Source organism: Thunnus albacares, chromosome 8, assembly GCF_914725855.1.
Source record: "Thunnus albacares chromosome 8, fThuAlb1.1, whole genome shotgun sequence".
NCBI classification, from domain to species: domain Eukaryota; kingdom Metazoa; phylum Chordata; class Actinopteri; order Scombriformes; family Scombridae; genus Thunnus; species Thunnus albacares.
Window position 1 is genome coordinate 34,533,129 of NC_058113.1, and position 12,500 is coordinate 34,545,628.

The window sequence follows — 12,500 nt, forward strand, 5'->3', positions numbered from 1 at the left end:
GCCTTTTGGTTGAATCAGAATTAATTGTTTATATCAAATTTATAATTTGAATGAGTGCGATTTTCACATTGAAGAGTCCAGATTTTAACTATTACGGTTGTGAACAGCTGTAGGAGGTGAAAGTCTTAATGATGAACATCGATTTGGTCAAATCACAAAACGAATCTCTTGGCTGTTAATATGTTCTCTGTTCATTTTTAATTTTTTGTAAAAAACAACCAAATGCAAACCACAAACACAGGCCTGTAGTTTAATGAATACAAAGTAATCGCAATTTGAATTGCAATTAGCTCCAAAATATTTTCTTTAAAACTGCATCACAAATATATCGTTTCATGTTGGTTTCACAGTTGGAGTCTGTAGTTTTTAAACACACAAACAAACAGGAAATAGTGTATTTGTGGGGACTATTTTCAGCAGTGGATGAATCTACATTCGGTGCTGTAGTGAGTGTTTCTGGCAGCAGGACGAGGAAGAAGCTAAATTGCAGCACTCGTTAGTGAATCAGCTCACTGTTGGTTTGACTCTGCAAGAAGAAAATTATAAAATACCAGACTTGAAATGTTTCTGACAGTAACATCAGCTACTGCAGGCTGTAATATTCTCCTCTAACATCTCTGTGACGTCACATGATGCCTTTCCTTTAGAAAGATGGTTTTTACCATCTAACTTCATGTCAAATCATTCCCTCTTTATTTCTGTCTCAGCTGATGGATTCATGTTTTCTAATAGTTTCAGCTCCTCTAATACGACGACTGACACTGATGAATGTGTCTGCTGGTTTCTGACAGCAGAAACCTCTAATTCTGTTTTTCACTCTTATTGAGAACATTTGAATGGAACCACAAACGGAGCAGAACTAGTCTCTTTATATGGACATTTTAGGGGCGTCAATGATGCTAATGATGAAATCTCAGGAACGTTCATCAGAGATTTATAAGAGTTTGTGACGTTAAGAGAGTTCGTTGGAAACAACAAACAGAGAAAAGTCCACATTGTTTACTGATGATGTCGTGCAGAGTACCAGCTGGAGTCGGAGAGCCTGAGCCGATGTGAGTCGCTGAGGGGTGTGGCTGTTGCCAAGCAACAAGGTGACATCCCTCACTGTACAGAAGATGGCAGGTTCAGGTATTTATCTGTCTGTAACATCAAGGTGGAGGTCATGGATTCATAAATATATTATTGCAGTATAACATGTGTGTGTGTGTCTGTGTGTGTGTGTGTGTGTGTGTGTGTGTGTGTGTGTGTGTGTGTGTGTGCGTGTGTGCGTGTGTGTGTGCGTGTGTGCGTGTGTGTGTGTGTGTGTCTGTGTGTGTGTGTGTAGACCTGTGCAGTGCAGTGGGCGGGGTCAGGAGTGTTGGTGTGTGGATGCTGAAGGTCAGGAGGTCGTCGGGACTCGAACCAGCAGCTCTGCTCCAAACTGTGAGAGAAACTTTCACACTTTAACACGTTTACTGATCAGAGATGATGTCATAGTTTGTATGTTACTGTATTTATCACAGTTTAATTGCAAAACTCTGTGTGAGTTGAACAGATCAAACGCTTTTAGACTACAGGGACACAATACTGCTGTCATGTGGTGCAGAAAATGTTCTTCATAGATTTTACTGGCAGGAAAATTCAGAAATAAAGAAAAAACAACAAAGAACTAAAGGATTAAAGGAGGTTCACATATTTCCAGCAGTCAGGTGTCTGTAATCATTCCTCCTGTTCATACTGGATATTAAAGATCCTTCAAATGTGCTTTAATGGAAGTGATGGAGGATAAAATCCACAGTGTGTCCACACAGTCATTTAAAAGTCTGTGTGAAGCTTCTATTCAGCTTCAGCAGTCTGAGTTAGTCATATCAAGTGGATATCTGACACATTTACAGTCTTTTTAGCATCAAATTCCCTCTTTGTGTTTCCTCGGACAGTGTTTCCCTGTTGAGCTGCAGGTGGAAGTATAGTAACAAAAAGAGGAACTTTGGCACTAAAAAGACTGTAACGTTGAAAGATATCTACTTGATTTGACTCATTTGGACGCTGAAGCTTCATATTAGCTTCAGACTGTGGATTTTGTCCTCCATCACTTCCATTGTAAGGTCATTATGAAGGGATCTTCTAATGGTCAGTATGAACAGGAGGAATGATTACAGCAAGAAACACAGCTTTAATGTTCATTTGGGCTCAGTGTCATTTGGTTTAAGACACTTGAAAAACTGTGAACTTGTCCTTTGACACACCTGTTGTACTGACGTGCTGAGCTGCAGGTAGACATAACACTCTCAGTCTTTTTAAAACTTATACGTCAACGTTTCCACACTTATTGTCTTCGTCAGTATAAAAGTGACAGCGATGAAATACAATCCAGGTTTTTTGGGGACTTTAAGATAAATGAAATTACTATTTATATATCTTTTAGTTATATTATCTGTAATTAATCGCTCTACCTGTCTGCCTGTCTGTCTGTCTGTCTGTCTGTCTGTCTGTCTGTCTGCCTGCCTGTCTGTCTGTCTGCAGGTCCGTCTCCCTGCCAGCTGCAGTCTGTCCTGCAGTGTTCTCCTTCAGGACAGTTTGAGTCAGTTCAGTGTGACTCCAGCAGGGATCAGTGTTGGTGTGTAGATCAGGACGGCATGGAGCTCTACGGGACCAGACAGACCGGCCGACCTCAGCGCTGTACGTACTGATACTCATACTGATACTACTGTTACTAACACTACTACTACTACTACTACTACTACTGCTACTACTACTACTACTACTACTACTACTACTACTACTACTGCTACTGCTACTACTACTAGTACTACTACTACTACTACTAATATACTGCTGATGCTATGAAGAATGATGCTTCTAAAAGAGGGAAACCTCTCCAGTAAACAGACACTTCGGTCTGTTTTTAGTTCAGTACAAACGCAGAGCTTTTGGTCTCCAGCACTGTGTTGTTTGAATGTGTTTGGTGTGACCTGCTGACATCATCAGACCGACTCACCTGTTGACCTTTGACCTGCAGGTGCTGGCAGCTGTGAGGTGAGAGCGAGGCGGCTCCTCCACGGCTCCATGTCTCCGTCTCCTCCTCAGTGTTCAGCAGACGGAAGTTTCCTCCCTGTTCAGTGTAAATTCATCAACATGACGGACAGAACAGAGCTGGACCTGCTGCACACCTTCAACAGGTAACTCACCTGTCTGTCTGTCTGTCTGTCTGTCTGCACACCTTCAACAGGTAACTCACCTGTCTGTCTGTCTGTCTGTCTGTCCGTCTGCACACTTTCAACAGGTGTATATTTAGGGCCTGAGCCCCAAAGGGGTGAAGACCCTATTGTATTTCTTGCGTTTGTTTCTTTCTTTCTTCTTTATTATTATGCCACTTAAACCCTTTTTGACCCCTTAAACATGCTCAAAAACTCACAAAATTTGGCACACACACCAGGTCTGGTGAAATATTTGATAAAATGTAAATATTAACCCCCAAACTACCAAAATGTGCTAGAGTGCACCACCTATGTATCTAATATGGCCGCCACGGCCCGTAGGAATGTCGTAGAGAGATCAAACCAAAACTCAATTATTCATCTCATCAAGACCTACAAATCGTCTGCTGACACCCCTGACCTAAATCCAACAGGAAGTCTAAAATTAGCCTTTCAAAATAAGACTTTGCCCCAATTTTGGCCCCTGAACAAACGCTATCTCCTCCTAGGGCGTTAATGGTATCGGCTTCAAGCTTTAATACATGACTTATGACACTGTGCTGAACAAAAGTTATTAAAAACTTTGTAATAACTTGAACGGTTTAGATTTTGTAAGCCCCGAAAGTTGGAGTGTGACATTACACCTTACAATGTAAACCAATGGGGAGGCAATCTATGGGCATGAACTTTGTGTCAAACTGAGGCATCTGCGGAGGGTGGCGGTAATGTGCCTAATATGCTATAATTTAGCTATCGTTGAAGCGTGTGGCCGTGGCGTGGTGTTGAGGTTTGATGTTTCACTATGACAGAGGAAGTTGCTATAACTTTATTGTAAATACTCCAGTCTGCCCCAAACTTTGCATGTTTGATAAGAGTCCCGGCCTGAACACGTCCACATGACAATATTCAGTCAGTGATGCAAACTGGCTGAATAGCGCCCCCTACGAAATTTCAGCAAAGCAGCCCCAGCAGCAGGTAAAACAGTGGACAAAGGAAGTGATGTTTATCTCCTTCTTGCACTGTCTGAAAACAGCCGGGTCTGAAGACATCTACATGCCCGTCACAGAAGCCCTTCGACTGCGCCGCGGCCCGACGTGCACGGAGGCGCGAGGGCCCGTTCAACGCTGCTTGCAGCTTTAATTTGATGTATTTTTGTGTGTATGTTTGTGTATGTTTATATTTTTGTGTTGTTTCAGGTTCCCAGAAGCCTTCGAGACGTTCGGCAGTTTCAGGAAGTTTTTCCCGCTGGTTTCTTCGTACTGCTTCTGTTCAGACAGCAGAGGCCGAGAGCTGGAGGACACAGGTACACACACATTTTCACTATTTTCTGACATATTATAGACCAAACAATTAATCAATCACATGCTTGTTTGTAACCCTGTCAGATATAATATGATGATGATGATGATGATGATGAAGGGGTGTACTTCCTGTCCAGGTGTGGAGCTGCTCCTGTCTGAAGTGTACGACTCGGCGTTCTCAGGTCTTCGGTCCGGTCGCTCTTTCTCTCAGACCAACATCTACAGAGTCCTGCAGAGGAGGATGCTGGGAGTCCGCCTCGCCCTCACCGGACGTTTCAGATGTAAACTCACTTTTTAAAGTTTATACTGGTTTAAACTGGTCATGACGATTTAAACTTAATGTTTATATCATATATACTTGTTTAAATGAGTTAATCAGTAAAGTTAAACTGGTTCAGACCAGTAAAGACAATAATGAGATAGTAAAGATCCAGTAACTCTGATCCAGTAACTCTGATCTCATTTATACTGGTTTAAAGTAGTTTGAGCAGACGTAACCTGGTTCAAACTGCCTCGGAGTGTTAAACTGACCATTTTAGGGAGCTTTAGAAGTAACGTCTGGATGAGTTAACAGTGGTTTGAACTGGTTTGAACTGGTTTGTCTGCTTCATTAAGCGTGAAGGTCCATTCTTGACCTTTGACAAAACAATCCCAACTGAGGTCATCAAGTCTTGATCAGCAGATAATCATCATTTTTACTGAGTTGGGTTTGTTTTGTCACACTGAATTACACAGTTTTAGGTGCTGCTACAGATGTTAGTATCTGGATTAATTAACATCACATTAAACCAGTTTGAACCAGTTTAAATTTGTCCTGACTTCATGAACTACATGCTATAATCTGGATCTGCTTTACACAAGATTAAATTTGTTAATCCTCAAAAGTAAAATTTATTCAGACCAGTAAGCAGCATCAGTGAGGTTTGTAAGATGTATCTCTCTGCACTCATGTATACTGGTTTAAACTGGTTTGAACAGATGTGAGCTGTGTCTGTCTCTCAGGTCCGTCTCCCTGTGAGGAGGAGCGGCGGGCAGCGATGGAGGCGTCCAGCGTTTTCATCCCGTCCTGTGAGACCGGCGGATCCTTCAGCCCCAGACAGTGTCAGCAGGGGGGGCAGTGCTGGTGTGTCGACCCCACAGGGAGGGAGCTTCCTGGGACTCGACAGCTCGGAGACTCCCTGGTCTGCAGTGAGTGTCCTGGAGCTTATTCTCATCTCATTTAGTCTCCTTTATCTCCTCTCATTTCCTCCCATATCCTCTTCTATCTCCTCTCTCTTCATCTAAACTCTTCTATTCTTCTTTTCATCTCCTGTCATCATGTCATCTCTCCTTTATTTTTGCTCATCTCATACATTTTTTAATCTCATCTCGTCTTGTTTCTTCTCACTGAATTTTATCTCATCGTTTTGTCTCATTGCTTCTCGTCTTTTCATTCGTTATTCTCATTTCCTGTCATCTATTCTCACATCATCTCCTCTCACCTCTAATTTTTTTTCTCATCTCATCTTCTCATTTCCATGAATATAATCTGTTCTAATCTGTTTCTCTGCTCTTCTGTTCTTGTCTTTATCCATCTCATCTCATCTCATCTCATCTCATCTCATCTCATCTCATCTCTTTTAATTTCTAATATCTTTATTTCTCATCTCTTCTTTTCTGTACTCTTGTTCTTATCATCATCCTCTCATTTCCTGTCATCTGTTCTCACATCATTTCATCTTCTCATCTCCTTTAACATCGTCTCATGATTTTATATTTCATCTCTTGTCATGTTTCATCATCTTTTCTATTTTCTTTCTCTCTCTTCTCATTTCATTTCTTCTCATCTTCACTCTTCATATCTCTCATCTCTTCTTCCATCTTCTGTCGTCTCTTTTTAAGTCTCATTTCTTCTTCTCCTCTCTTAATGTCTTGTCTCTTTTCATCCCGTCTACTTTATCTCTAACTCATCTTATCTCTGCGTTTCTTCTTGTCTTCTCATCTCGTTTCCATCTCATCTTCCATCTTCATCTCATCCGATCTCTTCCCTGTTCTTCTTTTCTTTTCTCATTTCATCTCATCTTCTCATGTCATTCATTTAATGTATTTGCTTTACCTCTACCCCTCCTCTTCCTCCTCCACCTCCTCTCCTGATTCTCCTCCTTCTTCTCTTCCTCCTCCAGGTTCAGGTCTTGCTGACTGTCCCTCTCAGCGTCGTCTGGCTCTGTCCCGGCTCTTCTCAGGCCCCGTTGATCCTCCTCTCCCGGCCTCGTCAAGCAGATCTCCAGCCTTCTGTCGCTCCCTCCTCCGGCCTCTCGAGGAGCTCCTGCCGGTGGAGGCGGATCTGACCTCCTTCCTGTCTCACCTGGTCGAAGTCCTCCACGGTCTCTTCCCCTCGGTGGGTGGAGCTCAGCAGGCGCTGGCTCGCTCCTCCCCCCGCCGCCTACAGGAGAACCTGTTCGGAGGGAAGTTCCTGAAGAACGCCGCCGCCTTCAACCTCAGCGGGGCGGTGGGAGCGCGAGGAGCCCTCGGTCTGGACCGGCTCTCTTCTCAGGATGTCATCTCCAGCCTGCAGGAGAACCGGGACCTGGTCCAGTCTGTCAGCAGAGCCCTGGAGGACCCCGCCTTCCTGTCCGCCCTCCAACACGCACTGATGGAGACGAGCAGCTCGGACTCCGCCTCACTGCAGCAGGTCAGAAACCACAAGTCCTCCAACACCTGAGAAAACCTCTGAGGTCACGCAGACAGTTTAGAGCTGCAGCGATTAATCTGTTGATTATCATTAATCAATGAGTTGTTTGGTCTTTAAAATGTCAGAAAATGAAGAAAAATGTGGATCAGTGTTTCCAAAAGTCCAAGATGACGTCCTCAAATGCCTTTATTGTCCACAACTCAAAGATGTTCAGTTTACTGTCATAGAAACTAAAGAAACCAGAAAATATTCACATTTAAGAAGCTGGAATCAGAGAATTTGGACATTTTATTCTTAAAAAATAACTCAAAACAATTAATCAATTATCAAAATAGTTGCCAATTAATTTAATAGTTGGCAACTAATTGATTAATCAACTAAGCGCTGCAGCTCTAGTGGAGTTTCCTTGTAAACAAACAAAAGTGACGTTTACATTCACTGTTACTCACCAGAACACATCGTGTTAATCGTCCAAAACATTTGCAAAATATATATTTTAAAGTATTTTAAATCTCTGCTTTGTTTATGTCTGTGTTTACTGTGTTTCCGGTCTTCTTCTTCTCTGCTTTTGCTGGCACATTGCCGTGTTTCTCGGCTCACTACAGCCACCTGTAGGTCAGTGGGAATGTGAGATGATCGACGCCTCGCCAACGTGCGCTGGTTATTACAGTAACTCCCACATGACCTGCAGAGCTGCTTCTCATCACAGCTGAAACTAACTTCATTCATTCTTCTTGTTTTTAGGTTCTGACTCCTCTGCTGCGTCGCTGCTCCAGTGAGGACAAGGAGGACGCGGCGTCCATCTTTGTCCCGAGCTGCACGTCCAGCGGTGGTTTCCAGCAGGTTCAGTGTCGGGCAGCTGAGTGCTGGTGCGTTGATTCTCAGGGTCAGGAGGTCGCGGGGTCGCGGACCGCCGGTCGTCGGCCTCGATGCCCGACCCGCTGTGAGAGAGAGCGAGCGGCGGCGCTGAAGGTGAGAGAAAACATGGCGGCCGGAGCTGAAATCCACATCCCAGCATGCTCGGAGGACGGAGACTACCTTCCGCTGCAGTGTGTCGGATCACGCTGCTTCTGTGTGGACGCTGACGGAAAAACAACCGCTGCGGGGTCAGCAGGGGGCGCCGTCACCTGTAAGTGATCACTGACGCTCAGCAGATGTCACAGCTGACGACACAAAACTGCTTTAACGTGAATAACCGAGTGTGTTCTGGTCCAGGAAACTACCTGCCAGAGCTGCAGGAAACAGTCCAAACTCCTGCCAGCGCCCCCTACAGGCGGCAGAGTTCATTACAGCCACAATATGAACAAACATCCTGATGATTCATCTGTTCTTACAGTCTGAGCAGCAGCAGCGCTAGAGGAAAGGTCACCGGGTCAATGTCTGCAGCAGAGTTCAATCAGTCATCCTGTTGATTTTATATTGTTTTTAGCTTCAAGGCCCCGTTTTTAAGCTCCGTCTCTCACCAAATAAGATGAAGCCCAGTGGATGAAAGTAAATTACACTACATTATTAAACTTAAACTTTTTGGCGTCTCCTCACATAACTGTTATAACAACTGTTTGTGGCCCAGAGAAGTAAAACTCTCTAATATTTGACAAGAATGCAAAGATTAAAGCAAAGAAAACTAATCCAAACATCTGCTGACTGTTAAAGGTCAGTCAGTCACAGCCCAATTTTACTTTTGTACTTTTACTTAAGCAGGATTTAAAATGCAGGGCTTTTACTTAAGGTGTTTTTACATTGCTGTTTTGGTACTTTTACTTTAGTAAAGGAGTTTTTCTTCCACCACTGATGAAGCCACAGAGCTGCTCTTTAAAGACGAATATACAGTAGCTGTGAAGGATCATTCGGCCTCTTCTTTCTTTACACTTTCCAGCTCTGAGATTTGTTCATAACATCCTGATTATGTGGAACCTTCCAGGTTCTGATCTCAGTCACAGAGGATCCGTCTGTCTGTCTGTTGTGTTTCAGGTCCGGAGAGAAACGAGGAGAAGCTTCAGTCCTCCGCAGGTCAGATAAAAACCTCAAACTTCAGCTTTAATTCATCACAAATTCACCCTGTAAACATTTGTAATTTTGGCGAAGAGCTGGACAAACTTCTTTTAGAAGATCTGACTTTTGATCTGGCTTTTAAAAGGCACTCAGCAACACACAACAACAACAACAACAACAACAACAACAACAACAACAACAACAACAACAGAGCAGCAGGAAAGACTCAGTGTTAAATGTATAAAACAAAGGCAGTTTTCTTTGATGCCTGATGTCACTTTTCACAAATAAGTTTTTTGTTTATTTATAGATTAATATTTGTGAAATTTTACTGTAATAATAATTTATTTATGATAAAAAATCAATCAGTCATTTCATGCAGGTTAGTTCAGTTCAATACAGACGATTGATGAGCTGAAAAAAAAAGAGAACAAACGTTAACAGTAAAACATTTTGAGACTAATGGACACGAGCGATAAAAGAAATTAAAATGCTGAATGATAAAAATGTATAAAACAGATCAGGAGACAAGTAAAAGCGCAGTAACTACAGTTTGATGTTGACTTCCAGGTCGCTGCTCTCAGGTGTTTGCTGAGGTCACAGCGTTCAGACAGGAAGTGAAGAGCATCGTCGCTCTCTCTAACTCCTCCCACCTCCCGCTGGGATATGGATTCCTATTGGCTGAAGGTCTGCGTCTGACCCCCGAGGAGCTGCAGATCAGCCAATCAGAGGAGGAGCTGCGGGTCTCTGACAGGCTGCTGAGCCGCTCCAAAGCTGCGCTGCGATTGGCTGCCTACTCCAGTGAGTCACAACTGCAAATTAAGACAAAGGTTTATGTTCAACATGGAGAAAATATCTGGAATTTAATCCAAAATACTTTGATCCCAGAATGAATTTCTACATGTTGAAGGTTTTATTTCAGTTAATCAACAACAAATATTCCCGCTGATCATTTTCCAGATAATCCATCAGATTTTATATTGATTTCCTTCGTTACAGGAAGCTTCAGTTCTTCACTGTAAAAATCAACCAGCAGAGAGAATCAATATTCAGTAAACTGTGTTTTAGTAAAGTTAAGTTTCATCACATGAAAGTCGAGCTGCAACCATTAATCAATCAGCTGATAATTAATCTGCAACTATTTTGATAATCGAATAATCATTTTATTCATATTTTTAAATCAGAAATGAGCTGTTTGCATCTTTTCATACCATCATACATGATGATAAACTGAATATTTGTTGATTGGACAAAACAAGACGTGAAATCGTCATCGTTTATAAACAAAACAATTAAATAATAATGAAAAAAGTCTTTTCAGGCAAAGAATGAAGTGTTTTTAGTTGGTTTGTTTAAGAAAGTAATATAACAATAATTTAATAGTTATAACACTGTTGGGCCATTTTGCATAACAAGTACTTTTACTTTTGATACTTCAAGTACATTTTGGTACTAACTTCTGTACTTCTACTTAGACTTTTACTTGTATTTTAATACTTTGCTATTGATACTTTTACTTAAGTAAAACGTCTCCATACTTCTTCCACCACTGATGATGTCATAACAACATCGTTCTTCATGTCCTCAGCTGTTCAGATGTTCCTGCCGCCTCGGCGTCGCTCCTACCAGCCGTTCACGCCACAGTGTGACGCTGACGGACTCTGGCTGCACACACAGTGTTACCACAGCACAGGTCACACACACACACACACACACACACACACACACACACACTCATAAATCAGAAAGAATATGTTCAAAGATGTTTTTTGGGTATTTTTGCCTTTAATCGACAGCTGATAGTGGAGAAGCAGACAGGAAACAAGGAGAGAGAGGAAAGACATGCAACCAGGGACGCTGCGGTTATGTAGGAGCGCTGTAATCATTCAGTAACCACGGCGTTCCCGATCAGAATAATATTATATCATAAAACACTATAAGTGTGTTGTGTGTGTGTTTGCAGGTCAGTGTTGGTGTGTTGATGAAGATGGCGAGTACATCCCTGACTCTCTGACCAGCCGCTCGCTTAGCCTGCCCAAATGTAAGATGACACACACACACACACACACACACAGACATACACATAGACACACACACAGGTGTAACAGGTGTGTGTGTCCTCTTGCAGGTCTGACTCGCTGTCAGAGAGCTCAGGCTCGCACTCTGCTCTCGGATTGGATGAAAGGCTCTGATGTCACTGCCGCCACCATTTCATCCTACCGGCCAAAGTGTGAGAAGGTAACACACATGCACACACACACACACACACACACACACACACACACACACACACACACACACACACACAAATGCACACTCACACACACATGCACACACATCCATCTGACATTTTAATTAATTTGAACATGATGTCATCCTCTGTAACACAGAATCAGTCTGTGATTCATATGCGTGTGTACTTGTATTGCTATCTTTTTGGGGACCATCGTAGTGAGGACCGGTCCTCATAATGTTTGGTTTTAATACTCATGTTAGAATTAAGTTGTGTGCGTGCGTGTGTGTGTGTGTCTGTGTGCGTGTGTCTGTGTGTGTGTGTGTGTGTGTGTGTGTGTCTGTGTGTGTGTGTCTGTGTGCGTGTGTGTGTGTGTGTGTGTGTGTGTGTGTGTGTGTGTGTGTGTGTGTGTGTGTGTGTGTGTGTGTGTCTGTGTGCGTGTGTGTGTGTGTGTGTGTGCGTGTGTGTGTGTCTGTGTGTGTGTGTGTGTGTGTGTGTTTCAGGACGGTCGTTTCTCGCTGCTGCAGACACAAGGCGCTGCAGGCTGGTGTGTGAACCCTCTGACCGGAGAGATGATACAGACGGCAACACCGAGCCCTACCGGACAGCTGACATGTACACACACACACACACACACACACATCATGTCATGTTTTCATCACTTTAGAGGACATCAGTATTTTCAGCAAAAAGATTTTAAACACTAGTTTCATCTTTAACATGTTGTATTTTATGAACTTGTGTGTTTTTAATGTAAAATCTGAAAAGTAACTATAGTTATTAAATTAATGTATTGCAGTAGAAGTATAAAACAGAAACAGAAATACTAAAATAAAGTACAAATACCTCAGAATTGTTCTGAAGTACAGTACTGTAGTAAAAGTACTGCAGTAACTGGTAAACTGTTCATGGTGCGTTCAGGTCCCAGCTGGTGTGAGCTGCAGGGTCTCCAGTGTCGCCCCGACGGCTCCTTCATCCCTCTCCAGTGTGATGTCACTTCCTGTTGGTGTGTCTCTGAAGACGGACAGGAAGTAGGCGGGACCATGACGCTCCGGCAGACAGGACGCCCACCGTCATGTGACCGTAAGTTTGTTTGTTTGTTGTTTGTTGTAGTTTCACTAAATTTG

At 42.9% G+C, this 12,500-nt stretch overlaps 1 protein-coding gene across 2 annotated transcripts in view; it reads left to right on the forward strand.

Annotated features, from left to right (window-relative positions):
- Nucleotides 1–12,500, forward strand: part of tg (thyroglobulin) — a 38,906-nt gene that overhangs the window by 8,311 nt on the left and 18,095 nt on the right. For both annotated transcript variants that reach the window (XM_044359419.1, XM_044359420.1), the window contains 16 exons: nt 1,020–1,128; nt 1,325–1,422; nt 2,503–2,658; nt 2,999–3,158; nt 4,373–4,479; nt 4,615–4,758; nt 5,480–5,665; nt 6,640–7,148; nt 7,893–8,277; nt 9,120–9,158; nt 9,711–9,941; nt 10,729–10,833; nt 11,104–11,181; nt 11,269–11,378; nt 11,877–11,988; nt 12,295–12,456. In XM_044359419.1, the coding sequence (XP_044215354.1) occupies nt 1,020–1,128; nt 1,325–1,422; nt 2,503–2,658; nt 2,999–3,158; nt 4,373–4,479; nt 4,615–4,758; nt 5,480–5,665; nt 6,640–7,148; nt 7,893–8,277; nt 9,120–9,158; nt 9,711–9,941; nt 10,729–10,833; nt 11,104–11,181; nt 11,269–11,378; nt 11,877–11,988; nt 12,295–12,456 (2,691 nt within the window). The remainder of the gene's footprint in view (nt 1–1,019; nt 1,129–1,324; nt 1,423–2,502; nt 2,659–2,998; nt 3,159–4,372; nt 4,480–4,614; nt 4,759–5,479; nt 5,666–6,639; nt 7,149–7,892; nt 8,278–9,119; nt 9,159–9,710; nt 9,942–10,728; nt 10,834–11,103; nt 11,182–11,268; nt 11,379–11,876; nt 11,989–12,294; nt 12,457–12,500) is intronic.